The 20,964-nt window shown below is 40.0% G+C and overlaps 1 protein-coding gene and 1 long non-coding RNA gene across 9 annotated transcripts in view; one reads left to right on the plus strand and one right to left on the minus strand.

Moving 5' to 3' along the window:
* Nucleotides 1–20,964, minus strand: part of LOC306978522 (calcium-activated potassium channel subunit alpha-1-like) — a 149,789-nt gene that overhangs the window by 43,501 nt on the left and 85,324 nt on the right. For 6 of the 8 annotated variants that reach the window (XM_079577112.1, XM_079577109.1, XM_079577107.1 and 3 more), the window contains exons 6-14: nucleotides 15,822–15,897; nucleotides 14,104–14,179; nucleotides 12,722–12,892; nucleotides 9,014–9,105; nucleotides 3,086–3,196; nucleotides 2,900–3,005; nucleotides 2,719–2,801; nucleotides 898–967; nucleotides 669–824 (exon numbers count right to left, since the gene is read on the minus strand). In XM_079577112.1, coding sequence (XP_079433238.1) covers nucleotides 669–824; nucleotides 898–967; nucleotides 2,719–2,801; nucleotides 2,900–3,005; nucleotides 3,086–3,196; nucleotides 9,014–9,105; nucleotides 12,722–12,892; nucleotides 14,104–14,179; nucleotides 15,822–15,897 — 941 coding nt within the window. Of the gene's footprint in view, nucleotides 1–668; nucleotides 825–897; nucleotides 968–2,718; nucleotides 2,802–2,899; nucleotides 3,006–3,085; nucleotides 3,197–8,846; nucleotides 8,939–9,013; nucleotides 9,106–12,721; nucleotides 12,893–14,103; nucleotides 14,180–15,821; nucleotides 15,898–20,964 lie in introns of all 8 variants that reach the window. The other 2 variants (XM_079577106.1, XM_079577111.1) reach the window with 1 other exon arrangement.
* LOC306978668 overlaps nucleotides 1–20,964 on the plus strand; it is a 428,827-nt gene that overhangs the window by 11,163 nt on the left and 396,700 nt on the right. The gene's annotated exons all lie outside the window — the stretch shown is intronic.

Raw genomic sequence — 20,964 nt, forward strand, 5'->3', positions numbered from 1 at the left:
ACATATTTTAGTATAGGCATCAAAAAAGTATTGTTCAGGTATCTGTTTTGAAAACCAAGTATCGCTAAAGTACTGGTATTTAAAAAAAAATGCAACAGTCCCCAGCCCTACTCTAGAGCAGCACGTTCTCTGGTTCTCTGGAGTGACAAATCACACCTCTCCATCTGGCAGTATGATGGACGAGTCTGGGTTTGCTGGTTGCCAGGAGAACAGCACTTCTCTGACTACAACGTGTCAAGTGTAAAATTTGGTGGAGGGCGGATTATGGTGTGGGTTTTTCAGGAACCAGGCTTGGCCACTCCGTTCCAGTTAAAGGAACCCTGAATGCTTTAGCACCAAGACATTTTGGACAATTCTATACCAACTTTGTGAGATCGTGTCTCCTGTTCCAACATGATTGTGCCCCAGACATTTGACATGAGTTTGGTGTGGATGAACTTGACTGGCCTTTGGGATGAATTAGACACTGAGAGCCAACAGTGTGACTTCACAAATGCACTTCTGGAAGATCTAACAAATCCCCTTAAACACACTCCTAAACCTTGTGGATAGACTTCCCAAAAGAGCAATGTAGTGTGTTAGGTCAAAACATATGATGCTATTTTAAAGTTCATTATATTTGGATTCATGGACATCCTGAACCGTTCTAATGGGAGCGCAGTGCGTACCTTGATGAAGGACCTCATGGAGAAGAGGTTGGCCAACATGGTGGACAGGCCCTGGGCCAAACAGCTCTGAGCGATGAACCCCAGCTTCAGCTCCGCCAGACAGATAGCATCGTCGCCCTCCTTCCAGTTCCAGCTCGGGATGTTCAGGAGATGCGCCTACACAAGGGGTATCATATCAAACACTTGCTTTTGGGTATTGTTTTTGTTTTATACTACTGTAAATTCTGACCTTGTTGTGATACTGCAGCATCTGTGTGATGATTCTGATCTTCGGATGGTAGTTCTTTATGGAGATCACTCTGGATCAGGACAAAAAGATTGATCGTATTTACATCTTGTAACTTTAAAGCAGAACTAAGTAACTCCAAGAGGCCATAAGCGCCACTTCCGGTGTCACAGCATCTACAGGGTTTTTTACTCATTCATTGTCCGTGAGAGTAAATACTACACTGATAGAAAAGATAAAGGGAGAGAGGGATATTGTACATCCAATTACACAATGGTGATATTTTTTTCACTCAAACTTGGCTGTAAATACTGTTTAAGTCGTGCTAGCCCACAGTTAGCTTTGCCCGTTAGCCTGCTAGCTTCTTCTTCGTGATTCTAATACTATGTATTGGGGCCTCGGACCTGTAGGCAGCGAGGATGCAAGTGGCTTGTTGCACGGTATGGCTATGCTAGTTTCTCTGAGCTGAAGTTGTGAGTGCCAGTACTTCCTGTCTGTATTCTTTTCCTGGAATAATAATTATATTTTCTAAAGATTACGTTGTGGGCAGTGAGTTCCTAGTAGATGATCATTTACTGTGTGTTCAAATCTTGATGTAGGATGAGTTCAGATCGGAGACACCTGTGATCATAAAGGATTGATAGTTTGTCTTGAAGCTAAAGGCTAACATGCTATAGTTGTATAATGCATGAAATGAATGCTAGCCTTTAGCTTCAAGACAAACTCACTGATCCTTATAAACATAGGCGTCTCCTCTATGGAAATATTTACACTGTACAGCAACTCGTTCACCTGCAGGAAGTGATCATCTACCAGGAACTCACTGTCCACCACAGAATCTGTAGGAAATACGATGATTCGAACGGGTCTAAGCTAATCTTAATGGAAATTAATACGAACAGGAAGTACTAGCGCCCACAACCTCAGCTCAGAGGAACTAGCGTAGCCACATTGTGCAGGGGGAGATGAAAGACCCCCAAACATCCCATTAACACTTGTATTACCCCCAGATGGACTACGCAAAGGCTTTATTAAAGGGATATTTCAGGATTTTTGACATAGGGCCTCATTTCCTAGTTATCCAGAGTGTTGCTGATTTCTGGAGATATTTTTTTTGTAATTCATGCAGTTCTTATGTTTGAAGAGTTTCGTGGCGCTAGGCTAATGCAAGGCTAGTGCATGTCTATGATATCAGCTAGCCTGCATTAAAAACAGTCTGACCCGCTCCACAGTGCACCTGAGGCAAATCACTTATAACACCAGACTAACCATATAAATGTCTGTGTCGAAAGAATCATTTTTGGAATATAACTGACCTTGCATCACATGAATGATCGCATTTTAAGGGACTATTTTCTAGCAGATCACTCTGCTGCTGCGTAGCTTATACAAATACACTCAAATATAAGGTATTTTAAATGCAAAATGGTTAAAATTATTCTGTCGACACAGACATTTATATGGTTAGTCTGGCGTTATAAGTGATTTGCCTCAGGTGCTCTGTGGAGCGGGTCAGACTGTTTTTAATGCAGGCTAGCTGATACCATAGAAATGCGCTAGCCTTGCACTAGCCTAGCGCCACGAAACTCTTCAAACATAAGAACTGCATGAATTACAAAAATAACTCCAGGTATCAGCAGCACTCTGGGTAACTAGGAAATGAGGCCCTATGTCAAAAATCCTGAAATATCCCTTTAAGGTAAACAAGTTACTTATTACTGCTTTAAAACAAATGGCGGAAATATTTAGTCAATAGTCTTTCATCATGTGATAAAAATGACTCCATGTGATCTGTAATTAGAAGTGTGTGAATGTGCAGTTCACCTCATGATGTTGGAGGCGTCTTCAGCGTCAGGGTCAGCGCAGTATTTATTTGCCAAAATCAAACAGGCGTCGGCCGATTCGATCTAGACACAACAAAGAAACACGGAAACAGGAAGTGACTTTGCACAGTAAGTTTTCGTGGAGGATATTTCTAAGTGTATAGTTCAGCAGCCGCACAGACCTTGACACGTGCCAGGTCGTGTGGGTTGAGGACAGATCCCTGATAGAACTCCACCTGAGTGAAGTGACGCTTGAACAAGGCTTCCAGCTCAAGATTAGGGGAAATACTGCAGGCAAACCACACCATTTAATCCATATCTAATCTAATCCATCAGAATCACATCAACGGGGAATTTCGGGAACTCACTTATGGAGAAAAACAATTTCTACATTGACATCATCCCTGTCCTTGTGTAGGAAGTCTTTGAGGAAGTTGGAGACACTTTCCAGCGTTATGTGGCCGCAGACAACGATGTGCCTTGAAGACAAAAATCAGGGCGACAATAACGTTTAGTGACACTTTGGAAGACACCGAAACATGTCTTCTTCTCGGAGTGAAACATGTGGCACGTGGTGAGTTTTGTGCGGCGGCGTGTGGCGCTGTGTGGAGCGGGATTGCGAGGGCCATTGAGGTTAGACAGATTACGAAGGATTACAGTGGATTACACAGACCTATCAGATCATAGTCTGCATTTCCACGTATTCACACTCGATTTAAGAATGAGTCATTGAGCAGTGGTGATATATGATATTTTTTTTGTTTTGTTTTTGTTTATACGTTTATATGTCTGTAAAGGGGCGAAATGAAGTAACTTTATGTAGTAGTGAGCTACCTTTGCTCGAGTAAAGTAATTGTACGATATTGCAACATTATTTTCCTGACAACTTTACACATGCAGTGGAAAATAATATTATCTTATAGAAGAAATAATGCAAATCTACTTGAATTAAGTGTTTTGAAGGAAGACAAGGAAAATAAGGAGAAGAAGAAGGAGAAGAAGGAGGAGGAGAAGAAGAATAAAGAGGAGGAGGAGGAGAAGGAGGGGAAGTGAGAAAAAGGAGGATGAGAAGACGAAGGAGCAGGAGAAGGAGATGTAGAAGAAAGAGAAGAAGAGGAAGGAGGAGAAGGAGGAGAAGAAGGAGAAGAAGAGGGGAAGAAGCAGGAGAAGAAGAGGAAGAAGGAGGAGGAGAAGGAGCAGAAGAATAAAGAGAAGGAGGAGAAGAAGGAGGAGAAGACGAAGGAGCATAAGAAGATGTAGAAGAAAGAGAAGAAGGAGGAGAAGAAAAAGGAGAAGGAGAGGAAGGAGAAGAAGGAGGAGAAGTAGGAGGAGTAAAAGAAGGAGGAGAAGGAAAAGGAGGAGGAGGAGAAGGAGGAGAAGAAGAAGGAGGACGAGAAGAAGGAGATGAAGAAGCAGAAGAAGAAGAAGAAGAAGGAGCAGAAGAATTGAGTATATGCTTGTTCCATTGGCATTAGCATTGTTATCTCATCTCAAATTGAAAACATAAAGAACCTTCATTCAAGCTCTCATTTAAGATGGTCGTCTTTCTGGTGTGGTCTGTACACAAAGCTGCTTCACTCCTAAAATGACATCTTGATAATATTTTACATTAATTTGAGTCATTCTGATTTCTGCCAGTAGTTTTGAACTTAAAAGGAAGAAAAATCAGCGTATTCCAAGATTTATTACATACATCTTCATAATAATTTTAACTGAAGCAGATAAACATTTGAGAAAACAGCTAAATGCTTTAATAACTTTTTGGTCGATAAAGTGTCAGACAAATCTTCTAAATAAGTGTTTTATTGTCTTGCCTTACTTAATTACCTTCTCATTCTTTGAGTCTTTTTTAGTAAATACAAGCTCCATTAACTTTAACTTTTATTCATTTTTTTATGAGCATATATCGTTTTATAATGAGTTAGTATGAATCTTGTATTAAATGGAAGAATAGGAATTGAAATTAGTGCTGGTGAGTTAAGGTGACAGAAAGTGGCAGCTGAAAAGAAAACTATCTGGGTTCATATTTTGAGAAAAAGACAGAAAAAATCCTACTTTGTGGCTGAGTTCAGATCATGTGACCACACACGGTGACATCGAGGAACATGAGAAGGTTCTTACCTCTGTGGCCACATCAACAACTGGACGCGACATAGAAGACGCTCGTTCATACATTTACGACCAAGAATCCATGCAATAATCCCAACATAATGATTTACCCCAAACGTCTTCACAATAAAAGGAAACAGACACACAGGACATCATAAAAAATAAACACCAACCTCTACCCACAAAACCAGCCAAAGCAAAGCCATTTTAATCAAACGCTGAACAAAATCTGTCTAATGAAAACAAATATTGGTAACACTTCACAGCCCGCGAGTTCCATGTGGAGGTACAGGAAACAAGAATGTTATTACACATGTTAGTACAGGTTATTACAAGTGCAAGGCTTAATAAAGCTGTACAAAGTGTAACAACTGTATACAAAGTGTAATAAAGGTGTATGTGGTGTTGCAGGTGCTTTGGCCATCAAATAGTTCCATCAATTGGGTGAAATTACCATAAGTATGTACATTTTAATGCCACAAGAGCAAAATATTCAATTCCTTGGAAGAATAACTAGGGTGACCAGATGAGTTGCCCTGAAATCTGTGTCATGTGCTTACAATTATGCTCAACGGCAAATCAAACTAATGGAATGCATTACAAAAATAAACATTTTGAGGCAGGCATTAGGCCGCAGAGAAATAGGAAAAACTTTATAAACAACTGCATTTTGTCCTATCTATGGCCTGTCCACAAGCCAATGAGCTCATCCATAGATGTGTAATGAAACTCACGATAGAAAGTCGCCCTAGAAATCCTTTGGACTCGAGTTCATCTGGTTTTATTACAGACAGAATCAGCGCTGCCTTGTGCTGCTCAATGTGTCACCAGCGCCACAGAGCATCTCTCTCCCTTTTGCCTTCGCCCTCAGCTCGTCACAACCTTTCCTCACAACCTTTCACGCTTTCACAGGGCAGACAGTTGCATTTGTCCCGCTGTTAAATGAACAGTAGAGTGAAAGATAGAGGAGAGAATGTGCTGCGGTCCTGCAGTAGCACTGCATTCAAAGGGCTGCGCTCCATGCTTTAAAAAACGGGACCCAAATCATGCATGTGTTTCTAAGTGCGCTCCCCCCGGTCCCGGGCAGGAAAAAGGTTGGGGACCCCTTTAGAACATTCTTCAGAGCGCAGTTCTTGTTGTAGAGCTCATCCAGATCAGGCCCCTCTTCTATTTAAAGAGCGCACACAGCACTTTTGACATTCCAAAAATATTTTTCGGGGACAGATTCGGGACAATCCCTGAATTTTTTGGGATGTATGATCACCCTAGCGCCAACGGTCCCACTCCCACCTCAGTGAATGGTCTAAATTCATGTCATGTTTTTCCACCTATACTCGGCACTCAAAGTGCTTTAGAGCAACAAACTCTCACTCACTCTCATTCATACACCAGTGTGCAGTGGAGGCAGGAGGGGTGATGTGTCTCGCCCAAGGACACAATTCTGTGAAGCACGAGCGCTAACTGTGCCGCCTACATTCTGAAGATTTCAAACATTTCATTAGTAATGAAATGTTTCAAAACGGGAAACTTTTGAGCAAAAGCCAGCCAAAACTGTAGCTGAATGTTTTAGTCCATAGCTTTCGTGTTTTCGATGAATTTGAGTAAAAATTGTTGAGTAATATCATCATTTTCAGCTGAATTTAGATTTAATGCCAGTTTAAATCCAATGGAATGCTTACTAACATGTAAGGCCTTGATTTTGGCACAATTTAATGACTTTAATGCCCCACGGAAACTCATAACGTGTAACTTCACATGACGGAGGCTGTAGTGAGACACTATGTTCACCTTTATTACACCCTTAGCCCTTTGTTACACATACATGTTGTATCTAATTACCTGTACTTACATGTGTAATTACTTTCTTGTTACCTATACCTACACATGGAACTTGCGGGCTGTAATCTAAACCTTAACACTAATCTTCAAATGACTTTCTTTTATCATATTACTGTATACAGAAGCCTGGACTGATCTTCCTAAAGGTGTAGGTCGGACTGAAGAGAAAGGCCAAGAAGCAAAGCAGCAGCAGAAGCACAAAGTCAGTTTTTCCAGATCTCAGAAAAACAAGAGAGACCAGCAGCAGGTGAAATGGCAGGTGATGTGGTGATGAGAATGGGATTTATGTAAACTAATGTAAAAAGTATCTACATTTTGTGGATGGACAATGTGGACTGGACGTGATGACTGGATGGACAGGAAGCCACATTTCATTTTATTTGAGTCTGAAATTGCGGTGGACTCGCTTGACGCTGATGTGAAAGAGCAAACTGCGACGTGACGTGTGTGTTTTGCAGAAATTGTGCAAAATCAGAAATGTACAACACAAAATATAAACATGCACCAACATTCAGCATGAAGGATTTTCCACAAACTGTAACTTTAGGCATTGATCAAACATGTAAGAGCCAAATAAGTCATTACTGTAGTTTAATGAAAATCCTTCATGTTCCACCAACACAAAACACAATGTAACTGCACTGTCAAAATCTTAATGTTGTGAAGGTATTTGTCTCTGTAAGTTTAGTTTATAAATATTTCACTTTCATAGAAGGTCCTTTGTAATTCAACATTTACGACATTGTTGACATTACTGTTTATGCTTCAGTTGTATGAATGCCACATGTAATTTGTAGAGCCAACTTACTTTCATTTCTGAGTACATCTCTTCTTTGATTTTGTTTAGTGCATCAAATGTGTCAATACCAGTTGACAAATTGGATTTAGTGAAATAAGCAACAAATATGACTCCATTCACTTTGTCAAGGTTTACTCTGGTTGCTCGAGTTTTCCTTGTGTGTTTAAAATATGTACAATAGGAGCCAAGCTAAATGTTCAAACGTTTTATATTAAGATGTGCTTGTGAAGTAGAGAGAAGAAGAAGCTGGGTTCAGGTCACATCACAACATTCTAAAGGCCTATACTATTATATAGAGGAAAGATTATTTTGTCTTTGAGGACATTTTTGGTCTTGTACAGAGAGACTGATATTAATGATCATTTTTCTAATCCATACATTTTCTTTTTAGCTACAACTTGAGGAAGTGTAATGCTGTTAATAGGAAAACTGTCTCCTGCCCCCCGTTGGGTCCGGTGACATCATCATATTGACATATCAAGTGCTTATTATACTATTACTATGAACATATGAATAGGCCCTTAATAATAAGCTTATTCATGGCTGTTCCTAACTGTAACCCTAATTACTAATGCTTGTTATTACCTTAGTAAGAACATATCTCAGTATGGAAAAACAGTGGCCTATTCCTTTAAAGGGGCTAGATGCAAGTCAGCCATTTATACTCACTACTGCCACCTCAGGTCATACGTCTAACTGCACCTTCTATATTAAGCTCGTGCATGACGGCACTTCGTACCCGAATTAACACCTTTTTGAGTGAAAGTGCAGGATTTTAGAGGCAGTTGTGGTGAACAGGTCTGGGCTCATTCTACACATTAGGACATGGCTGGAACATGTAGGGGGAGGAAAATACTTAATTTTAACATTTTTTAAAGTTTAAAGTCACAATGCAAGCGTTTATTGCTGTGAGTGGCTCAGCTACCCTCAGACCTGACTGTGACTTTCTTGGGAGAGGGACATCTCCAGCTCGTCTCCATGGAGATGTCAACAAAAGGCAGCCAAATATGAGTTTAGAGTAGGTTAGATCCTCAGCCAAATCCATTCTTTAATTACCCACTGAAATGTTCTGTGTCTAGCCAACCATTATGAGCGTGCCTTTGAGTTGAGATTTTTTGTTTTGTGTTTGTTTCTTTCTGCCGTTTGAAATTCTTTCTGGACAAAATACCTTCTCATTGAGATTTTCCCAGTGCACATTGACTGATCCTCACAGTAAGCAGTGATGAAGCAGCGATAACACAACCACAATGGCCTATTCTTCAGCCACAGTGTGACTTTATGAGACCTTTTACATCTCCGTAAATACCTCCTATCCTGTTTCCATTTAAACTAACCTGAGTCACACAACACCACACCGTAATGCTTTTGTATCATTCACTTACTTCCTGCCTCGGGTCGAGTTATAACTCCCTCCGTATTTCTTCCGATTTAGGATGAGGGCCGCGATTTCGGGCACGTAGCGAGCAAACATGGCCTACATGCATAAACAGAAACAAAACAAGGCATGCACAGGGGGCTCTCCGGAGGGAAGCGCCCCCGAAATACTTACTTTCGACCATTAACGGCACTATAGGAACCGCCGTATTTCTTGCGGTTGCCTATTAACTCTATGATTTCAGGGACGTAGCTGGCAAACATGGCCTAAAGGGGAAGATAGGAGACAGAGAAGAGGCTAAAACAGGCAGCTGCGGGAGAGCAAGAGGCTGTGTTTGGAAAAAGATGTTGAGGTTAGGTCTAGAAAAGCAGCCCAGGGTTCAAGACGTGTGTCTCAGTCGAATATATATATTTTTAATAGTAGCAGTGCAATTACGGAGGTTTACTGTGTGCATATTTTACAGCAAAAAATAGTTAGAATAGTGTTTTCCATAAATTTTACTCATTAAACTTTGCATAGTTACGAAAATACAGTGTAAGAAATCTGTATAGACCCTTCCAATGTCTGTGGACAGAACTTTTTTTATTGTAAGTTAAAGTAGGCACTGAAAATGAAAGAGCAACCCCAGAGTCTGTTAAAATGACTGTGATCAAGAGTCATTGATCATAATTTCAAGTGGACATATTTCGTTAATCCTTGGGCAAAGCTGTTAAATTGAGCAGTTTCTTCTTCTACGGTGTCAGCGCCTCGTTCTGTACTTCCTGATTACAATCACGTCATTGTTCAAACCCATAATCCAACATTATTGACCCTGAGCCGTTCTGTGCGCGAAGCGTGTTTATCGCACACTGTTGGAGGTGCTAACCACGCCATATCCAACCTAGAAGGTATTTTTTTTAGCGGCCAGCAGGAGGAGCCCTAGTCAAGATCTTCACCAGCTCTTTCTCCTGCATTTCATTGTTTCACTGCAGTTTTTTAACGTATTAATTGTCCGTGAGAGTAAATACTACGCTGATAGAAAAGACAAAGGGAAAGAGGGATATTGTGCATCCAATTACACAATGGAAATCATTTTTTTCACTCAAACTTGGCTGCAAATACTGTTTAAAGTGGCGCTAGCATGCAGTTAGCTTTACCCGTTAGCCTGTTAGCTTCTCCTTCGTGAAAGACCCTCCAATCATCCCATAAACACTTGTACTACTCCCTCAGGGACTATGAAAAGGATTTATTAAGGTAAACAAGTTGCTTAGCATTGCTTTAATTCTAACAGAGGCATATTTTCAACTTATAAAACGGAAAATAGCAGAGCTGAGGCGCTCCAAAATAATGTTTAAAGTCTATGTTTAGGCTCCATATGCATGACATGTCCACTCTAAAGGCTTATTTTATAGTTATTGACTTGAAAATACAATATTTTGCATTATACATAGCATTTTTTTTTCATTTAATTCAAAATGGGCTGAAGTAGCTCTTCCTAAGTTGAGGTTTTAATCATGCAATATTTTTGTTGTGTATTTAGTTAGTTATAGAGTTATAGAGCTTGTAACTGTGTGTGATCATTCTGGCGATACTATGTGCCAACTCAAGCCTTAGGCGCCATTTTAGCCACCAAACTATGACTAATCAAGACTATTTTGGCCACTGACAACCACCCGGACACAGGCGAGTAACGTCAAAGCCTCGTCAGAAAACATTAGTGCCGTTTAGCAGTGATTAGTGGCCAAAAAAATTGCAAATATAGTGGGACATAACACTCTACAGATGTACCTTTAGCTTTATCACCACAAACTCTTATCTTGACAATAACATGAACTCTGATGACTGCTGGAAGGGTCTATAGTGTATAAAGTAATATTATATTGCGTAAAAAGTAAATGCACTGCAGTCTGAGGTGCTACAACCGGATTAAAACAATATCTTATCTCTAAAATAGGGAAACATGAGAGCAGCATCTTAATAAAGGGTTTAAAAAGGAATATAGTTTGAAAAAAAGGGAAAATGGTAAAATAGAAAATGTCAATTTATTAATGAATTAGAAAAAAAGAAGGTAATGGGAGGCAGGTGTGAGAAAAAATAAAGAAAATCTTTTTTTTTTTGCCATGTTTAGTCCAACAAACACAGGACCCGCTGATCTAGTGCTGGATAGATCGCGACGATGAATTCTGACCTTTGCGCAGTGAAAAATGCATTCAGGCTTTTCTCTGTCTGTAAAATGAATGAATGAATTGAGAAACAAGACACATGACCAGATTTGATATCAGATTTTGCAAGCTAAAAAAGAAACCTGCATCATACGCCGTTATACTGTATCTCTCAGGCCATTATGTAGGAAGCAAGAGAGTTTTTTGAGCTGCTCTCCAAAAGATTAAAGTCATTGAATGAACTTGTCACACATCTGCCCATAATCCTCCAAATGAGACTGACTCTGGACTAATGTTTCTCCTCGCAAAGCCACGCGCCTCATGTTATCTGTCGTACCAGCAAAGTTCCCCGTTTAGGTCAAGAACGTGTGCAAAAAGTCAAAAGTCATCACGTCATATAAATCTATCCAGCTTCTAAATCAGGTGCGTCTTGTTTGTTGGAGAGAAGAGAGGGTGGGGGTGGTGTCTCCTGAAATTAAACACTAAAAACAAAACAATGATCAATAAAAATATGTGGAAACAGCAGGATTGTGTTACAACAACAGAACGCTGAGACATGGCCATATTATTAGTGTTATTTCAACTGCTTTCTGGTGTGTGATTGTCTGCATATTGGTACAGATACAACTAAAACAACTTCAAACTAAATTGGATACGAGTCCACATGCTCGGTTTAAACCTGACATGGGTCACAGTAAATGTTTTAGTTAAAATACATCATCGTGACTGTACCATGACTACCTTAATACTCCAAATACTCCGCCTTCTCTCTCGAGTTTTAACAGCTTGAAATAATGTGATTGATCTGGGTTTATACCATAGACCAGTGGTTCCCAAAGTGGGGTCCGGGGCCCCCTGGGGGGCCTCAGATGCACTGCAGGGGGGCCCCCAAAGGTTGTCTTCAAGACAAGTACATTAAAACATATATATTTTAAAAGGAACAACACATTTATTTGCAAACATGTAAGATTTTAAAACAGTATTTAGCCCAAAGTTATAGCCAGATGTTGCTTTATTTTATTGTTTTTATTTTTTATTGTTGCTGTAATTTTATCTGTAAAATAGAGTAAATTGTTATTGTTGGGGGGCCGTGAGAGAATTTCCGATTGATTAGGGGTCCGCGATGTCCCGGACTTTGGGAATGGCTGCCATAGACTGTAGAATTAATCAATCAATCTTTATTTATATAGAGCTTTTCATACATTTCATTTAATTTCATACATAATAGACAGCTTCTGCTCACTCCTCCCCATGCACCACCCACGTAACTCTTCAAATATAAGAACTGCATGAATTACAAAAAAAATATCTCCAGAAATCAGCAACACTCTGGATAACTAGGAAATGAAGGCCCTATGTCAAAAATCCTGAAATATCCCTTTAATGCCAGTAGGAATCCAGTCGAATACTTTTAATAGCATTAATATTGACAATATTCATTTGAAGCCCCATGGAAAACCTGTTTAATTAATTTTATGTCAATACAAATAGAGAAACCTTTCATCTCAATAAAACTGGTAATAACATTGGGAAGGTTGTTTCATCATCTACTTCTGAAATACTTCTCGTAATACTTTTTTCCCCTTGTATTATTTGAATAAAGTGTGATCTAATAATATGGCCGACTCGTTTTTCTGTCTGCCCACATGACGAACAAAGACACAAAAACGTCATGGTGGGAACATAAGCCCGGGTTGTGGTTATGAATGAATGATGAGTACGGATGTAAATGTTTTTTTACCAGTCCTCCGAGGATGAAGAAGACCATGAAGAGGCGTCCCAGTGTGGTTCTGGCGTAAACGTCTCCGTAGCCCACTGTGGACATGGTTACCATCAGCAGGTACACGCACTCCCAGTACGACAGCGCCTGGGAGTTCCCGAAGTTCTCCCATGGGTCGCCCGAGTTCTCCACCTGCAACGAGGAGGAGGTTCAATCATACAAGCACATGGATTGTACTCGGTCACTGAAGGCGAGACACTGCAGGTGAATAGGGTAAAAAAATGAATGTGGAGATATCGATTTGAAACTTTTGCTGAACATTACTGATATAAATATGAGAAAAAAATGTATTGCAATTTTTCTGTCATTAAGGCATTTTGTGCATGAAAATGGCCAAAATTGCAGAGAATGCTAACAGGATGCTTCATGTTAGCATTGTGCTAATGCTAGCGCTAGCTACGACTGCTGTTTTTTCACTTTTACTGAATAATCTGCGGTGAGAAAATAGCCATATGGGCCAGATTTACACTTGACTTTATTTGTATTTGATAAATAAGTTTATATTCCAACAGAAAATGGCTAAAAAGAGTGAAAAAATGTGTTTCCCAAAAGATCCTCTCTCGGCGGGATGCCGTTTGTATCTATAGGGATTTTTTATTTATTTAAAGATATCAATTTGAAACCTCTGCTCTTGGTTACTGACATAGATATGAATTATTATTATTATTTTTTACAGTCTATGATCTATGCCCGTGTGAAAGGGGCGGAGCTGCTACTTCCGGGTTATCTCCGCCTCACTCGTGGCAAAAACATCATAAAATAAGCACTGTACTGAGTACATTTTTTATCATTTTTATACTCTGACATGGAAACTAAGACGTAAAAGGAGGAAACTAAAAATCTCCACTTCGACCACTGCGGAGAAATCAATACATTCACCTGCCGTGTCTCGCCTTAACAAACTTGTAGCTTAACAATTTCATCGCTATTGTTTCTCTGTTTCCCTGAGGCCTATAGGGAGGTGTGGGAAGTCTCTATAACTTAGAATTATCGGCTTTTTTCTGAGATAGAGTGGCCGATAGATCGTCTAATCTCAACTCAAGATTATAAAGGCTATAAAATTCAGTAGAAGAGCTTTCATTACGTCCGGATCCAACGGGTGCCTAGAAAAGGACAAACTGAGCACTGTGAGAGGAGAAGCACATTCGAGACTTTAGACACAGGGAAATCTTCAATGACAAGACATTTAATAAGTGTTTGATGAATTAGCTGCTCTGAAATGTCGGAGAACTTACCTTACAGTACCACAACCCTAAAACTGCTTTATTGTGTATTTTGTATTTAAAACCTTTACAACTAATTCTTGAAATCACTTCTGTACAAACACGAAGCCAGACACTCACCAAGTGGATGAACCCTGCGGCCGTCAGCCATGTGCTTATGAAGATGGAGCATAGGTTGACCAGTTTTATCGAGTTACTGTGGAGACACACAATAAAAAAAACAGGACATGTCCCAGGGAAGGGTTAGATCAAACTTCTCTTGACTCAGGTTAAAGAAATCTATGTCCATATTCATGTCAGAGGTGGGAGTAAGTCTCGAGTCAAGTCCAAGTCGTGAAGGTCCAAGTCCCAAGCAAGTCCAAGTCAGTTGATCATGGGGTCAAGTCAAGTCAAGTGGATTTCAAGTCTAATTAATAACGAAAATAAATAAACGAAAAGCCCCCAAGATTTCTGTCATTTCATGGTTCAGGAGGCTCCTGTCTGCGCCGTAGCTTCAGTCATTGTTTCAATCGTTTTCCTGTCCTTAAAGTGATAGTCTGTAAGTTTAAATGTTTTACCAATTTAATAGATTGTATACAAGTGAGTGCCTGGGTCTGAAATGTGAGGTAAAATAAGTAATATCAAATAATAATAACGCCTCTAAAGTCGCTCCCGTGGCTGATTTCAGACACTAATCAGAAACCGTGGGATACCACCCTGACCAATGAGACGAGCTTTCCCTTTGAACCGGCCTTTCAGGACCAATCAAGAGCTTCCTTTTGAAAATTCTGTCCTGCTCTCCTCATTTTGCAAACTAGGAGTGGCTTTTTGGTCCAAGAGGGGAGGAATTGTTTACTGTTACTCTATCTCTCCTCACTTTGCAAACTTTAATACGTGTCTATGAATCTTCACCTCTTCACTCACTGTAGAAAACCTTTAATGCATCCAGAAACACGTCGTATTCCCTCCTGCCTTTTTGCGCTGTATTGATTAGATCTATAGAATATAGATGCACCACTTTTACGCAATGACTCCAGCTCTTTCAACAGTTTCACTCAAATAACAACTATAAAGTCACAGCAAGTCATTGAGAGTCATTGGCCTCAAGTCCAAGTTCAGTCTCATGTCCCGAAAATTGCGACTCAAGTCATGCGACTCGAGTCTCCCACCTCTGATTTATGTCTATCTTCTCGAGCTTTTTTATCTTGCGTATTAAATGCAGCTGAACACATGAATGAAAGAGATTAGTCGACTATAAGCTCCTAACATCTGCGCAGTATCATTTCAATCCATGCATTGTGTCGGAAAATAGAACAATAATTCTATGAGTAACTCTTGGTCATTCTCAAATGGTGTTGGCCCAAATGTATATGTTTTAAAACAAAATTAAAGGTGCACTACGTAACTTTATATGTGAAAAAAAAAGGCTTGATATTTGTGTGTATTTGACCTTTTAGTGACTCTGTAGTGTTATGGTTGCAGCATAGCACCTTTGCTTTCCCTCACAGTGTCCTTTATGACGGTCCATAATCAATTGTTTTGGGGTTTCTGGCCCGTTTCTGGTGCGAACCCCTAAAAACAATTGATCCTGGAGGGGCATAAAGGCCACTGTGAGGGAAAGCAAAGGTGCCATGCTGCACCCATAACGCCACCAAGTCATTAAAAGGTTAAATACATGCAAATATTAAGATTTTTTTTTTCACCTAAAAAGTTGCATAGCGCATCTTTAAGCACAGTCAAATGGACATGTAGAGATTTCCCCCTCCAGTTGAGAATGCGGGGTTTGAAAATGCATGCAAATATCCACAGACCACGCACCAAAACTAACAAGAAATGTGAAGGAAAATGTTCCGACTTACCTCGTCTTAAGTATATTCAAAAACTGTAAAATTTCTGAGAACTGTATCAACCTTAACGCCCTGAGAAACCTCAAGCCTGTGGAGAAAAAGCAGAAAAAATGTGTGTTAAAAGTTGGGGAAAAATATATGAAAAAGCATCACGGAAAAGCAATTACCGTTAAAGCCTTCACCCATGTCTACAGTTTGCGGATGCATTTTTGCAATCCGTGCTCAAGCCATTCGAACACCTACTGTTTGAGAAAGAATAAAACGCCACACTTCTCCTCTACCTGCAGAGGGGTTTAATCTGGGCTCAATGAGCGAGATTATATTAAAACAAGGTGGAGGCGGCGTGACGTCAAAGCTCCGATCGAGGCGCTGGGGGGGTCAAGGGCGAGTAAGAAACACGGACAATTCAATCGACGGGACATGAGCGCGGATGGAGGCTTTAATCACATACAGGGCGGTGCATTCAGGCGGCCATGTTTGGAAACGAGGGAGGAGCGGCCAAAACTAGTATGTGTAACCAGACAAAGTGATATTAAATTATTCACAGTCAGTTCAATGTCAGACACAACGTCCTCCTTCAACGTTCTGACGTCATCGATATTCAGGGGTGGTCGAGGTGGGAAATATATCGTCTACAAGATCATATCGAGAGGTATAGAAATGAACAATATCAAGTCTATCTCCAATGTCAAGAAGTTTGGAGGAAATATGGAAGAATAGGAAAAAAATAAAACAAAATTGGGGGGGAATGGGGGAAGGAAAGTGGAAAAATGGGAGTGAAATTAGGGAAGAATTTAGGGGAAATTGGGGGAAATTGAGGGAAAATGTGTGTGGAAATTTTGAAGAATTTGGGGGGGGGGAAATTACGAAAAATGTAGAAAAATATTGGAAAAAAAATTGAGGGGAAAAGTGGAATAATTAAATAAAATAAGGAAAAATTGGGAAACAATTTGAACAACATTGGAAAAAAATTGGAGGAAAAATGTATTAAAATGAGGAATAATATGGGGAAATTTAGGAAAAACTTGGGAAAAATTTGAGGGAATTTGGGGGGAAAAAGAGGAAAAATATTGGGAAAACTGGAAAAAAAATTGGGGTGGAGAAGATAGCACAAATTGGGGAAAGAAGTAGAAAAAATGGGGAAAGATTTTTTTTTTACAAAAATTCAGAAAAATATTGGGGGGGAAAATACCGCGCAGCTTTCAGTTTAAGTGCCGGTCAAACTACTCATACAACTGGTCAAATACTACTTCAATAAAGGTTCCTCAGTCAAATTGTTACTTAAGTGAAAGTAGTGACATGAAAAACAAACCCGTTTATGATACAAAGTTTGCACCCAAATTCACGGGGACAAGCCTTCTTCTTTGTTGTGAGTCAATGGCATTAGGCATTGCATATTCACACAACGCCACCTACTGTTCTGGAGTGTGCATTACAAGGCTTTTAAATGAGCAGACATAGACAAATTAACTTTTTTTAAACTTTGGAGCCTTTGGAGAAGCGTAGTAGAGTAGAAAGTATTTATTTGTTTAAATGTAGTGGAGGAAAAGTGGTAAGTTCTCAACAAAAATACAACTTAAGCAAAGTGCAGATCCTCAAAAAACAGCATAAGGAAGTTTACGTCGTTACTACAAATCAGCCAAAAAGACTGGCCACAATCTCATAGATACTTTCCCAAAGACTTGACCCAAAGAATCATCAAACAATAAAAATCCATTTACAGAAAAGATCTCCAAACAACATTGTGAATAGTCACTAATGATAAATACATCTGCTGTGTCCAAATGCATTTATGTGAGCATTATTACAGAGTGTACAACAACTTTGCCATCTTAGTGCAAAACAATCCACAAACTCTCCAAAGTGCATCCCTCCTCATACTCCCACTCAAATCAAGGTCAAGTTTATATATATAGCACATATAAAGAGCAGACCGTTCTGCCCTAAACTGCTTTCCACAATCAATAAAGCAGTAAAATCAAGAACAAGACCGAGACTCAAAACTATAAATTAAGAGCTAGAAACAGTTCTCCACAGGGACGAGTTTATCGATTAGTTTCACAACTGGCAGGGTCACTTTTCAGGGTCACTTTCACAAAAATGTAAGAAAATGATGATGTTAGTTTGGATACTGTGTATTGATATTTGGCTTAAAGGGACTATACAAGATTTAGAAAATGTTAAAATTAAGTATTTTCCTCCCCCTACATGTTCCAGCAGTCCTAATGTGTAAAATCCTGCACTGTCACTCAAAAAGGTGTTACTTCAGGTCTGAAGGAGAAGAGGAAAGCTGCAGACCCGGAGCTACCGTGAAGCGAATCCACCGTGATAATGCGCCCTCTGCTGGATAAGGCGGATCTAGACGATCAGCTTTTAGGAAGATTGATTGATATGTTGATCTACTACATGCACGTGAGGAGTCAGTATGCTGAATTATTTAAAAAAAAAAAAAATTCACACAAACAAAACAAAAGTCTTATGAAAAAATTTGGAAAGTGTAACTGCACTGTAAAATGTAAAATTGTTTCAACTCAAAAAACTAATTCCAAGAGCTGCCAAGAAATTTTAGGTTGAACCAAAAACTAATTTACAATGTAGTCGATTTGAAGTTTGAGATTCACTTGTTCAGTTCAAGTGTGTTCTTGGGTTGACATAACTGTTTTCAGTTAACATTTTTAACTTAACAACAGAGAACAGTCATGTCAACCTAAAAACACAATTGAACTGAACAAGTGAATCTCAAATTTCAAATCGACTACATTGCAAAGTTGTTATTAGTTTAACATAACATTTCTTTGCAGCCCTTGGGATCAGTTTTTTGAGTTAAAACAATTTTACATTCTACAGTGTAGATGCTCCTGTTATGATAACATAACTTTGAACATCATACAAATAGCTTGTTATTTGTGTTCCTAAATTCTTAAAGGGACTATACAGAGTTTAAACATGTTAAAATTAAGTATTTTCCTCCTCCTACATGTTCCAGCCATGTCCTAATGTGTAAAATGAGCCCAGACCTGTTCACCACAACTGCCTCTAAAATCCTGCACTTTCACTCAAAAAGATGTTACTCTGGGTCTGAAGTGCTGTCATGCACGAGCTTAATATAGAAGCTGCAGTTACATGTATGACCTGAGGTGGCAGTAGTGAGTATAAAATGGCTAACTTGCATCTAGCCCCTTTAACCGGACCCTAATCCTAACAACCCTAACCTAACCTTAACCCTTATCTAAACCTAACCCTAATCCTAACCATTTTAATAAATAAATAAATATTACAAATAATAAAGAACCTGCAGTTATGCACAAGACCTGAGGTGGCAGTAGTGAGTAAAAATGACCAACTTGCATCTAGTAAAATAAAAAATATAAAAAAGGAAAAAATCAGGCACCCCAGCTTTAATTTAACTCAATTAGACAATACATCAAATTCAATGCCAGAAATGTAAAAAAATATTGTCTCACAATCATGCTGCGACCCCCACTTTGGGAACCACTGCACTAGATTGTACTAAAACAAAGCAACACCCAGTGTACAAAATGTATCTGGAGGTGAGATTGGACACATAAAGCGTCTTTGTGGTGTTTTTTGACCGTGCCTTAACATCCCCAAGGACACCAGAAGCCTGTCCCCCCGCTGCCCTTACCCCAGTACGAGACCACACGGAAGCAGGCTGCGAGGCTGTGGCACGCTCCCTCCTGCTCCTCTTTCTCGGGATGTCCCACGCGGACCCTGTAGCCCTTCTGGAAGAGCTCCCCCGTGGATTTCTTCCTCCTCCTCGTGCTATAAACCGCCTGGCTGTGCGCGCCTCCGTCTGCCCCTCTGTACACCAGCATTTTGGTCGGAATCATGGTCCCCCCCCCCCCCCAAAAGTAAATAAATAAATAAATAAATCCCCGTCAAATACAAGAAAGGGTCACTCGTCGTCCGTGGCAACGCGCGCCGGGGTCTTCCTCATGTCTGCGGCCAACAGGTTGTCCGTAAAAAGATTTGACAGCGTGCTATCCCCGAAGCTTAACCGCTTTCTTTCTTTCCATCAGGATATTGCACTTTAAGCTTCTTTACAAATCATCTGGTGAGGAGGAAAAAAAAAAAAAAAAGAAGATTCTAGTACGGCTTTCCCGACATGCCGCAAAAAACTAATCTTGGAAGCGGTTGGCCGGACTTCTTCTGTCCCGAACAGGCTGGAGGCGCGTGGCGAGATTTCCCCGACGAAAGTGGCGAAAGCATCGACGATCTGCATGTTTTTCTATGGATTTAGCGACAGGCAATAATCCGTAAATTAATCACAGCACGAAGGGCCGCTGCTGGACGTTGTGGGCGAAAAGAGCAGCAGATCGGCCGGCGCAGGAAGTGATTTATGATGGTTTTACTGTAGGTTATGTAATCGTAAATCTATTTGAATGGGCTTAGTGGTGAATGAATGAAAATGCAAAACAACATCTATAGCTTCGCTTCGACCTGCTTTTCCCTGGCTGTGTTTATCGCCTCGTTCCCTCAAAATGAAGCCTGTTGTCCTAAAAATCATAAGAAATAACCTAGAACAACTACAAATGTATAAAAGTGCTATATCATTGTCCAGATGTGTATAAAGGGACTACTTTTTAGATAGAAGCATAGCCGATGATTTTCCCTACCAAAAAACATGCACAAGAACTTAACCCACATGTGGCCCTTTGAGGAGCATGAATTCTTGAGCATGTCAAAAAAAAAAGTAAGTCTCTAGCCCATTCCTGTGCGGAGTTATGGATTTTTAAAGAAATAACCAGTTTGCTCACTCCAGCCACTAGGGGGCAGCTTAAATTTTTAAAAAAAGGAAAGAATTCCACATGTGTCCAGCAGAGGGCACTGACATAATAAGAGATCAGGATATAAACAGCATATCATAGCCACGTGGCAAATGGTCAGTCTGCCCCAGGGCGGCTGTGGCTACAATAGTAACTTACTGCCACAGTGAATGAACAATGACTTTATGTAGCACTTTAAGAAACATGTGACACAGGCTGATACGTTTAAGCCGTTATTTATGAGGCCATATGTATATTGCTTAACACAAGCACATTTTCTCCAGTTTTACCCAAATCTCAAAGCTTCTGGGCTGGAGTTTGCCAGTGTAACACTTCATTTGAAAGCTAAGACCTACAAAACTCATCTA

Source organism: Gobius niger (assembly GCF_951799975.1).
Source record: "Gobius niger genome assembly, chromosome: 19".
Taxonomy (NCBI): Eukaryota; Metazoa; Chordata; class Actinopteri; order Gobiiformes; family Gobiidae; genus Gobius; species Gobius niger.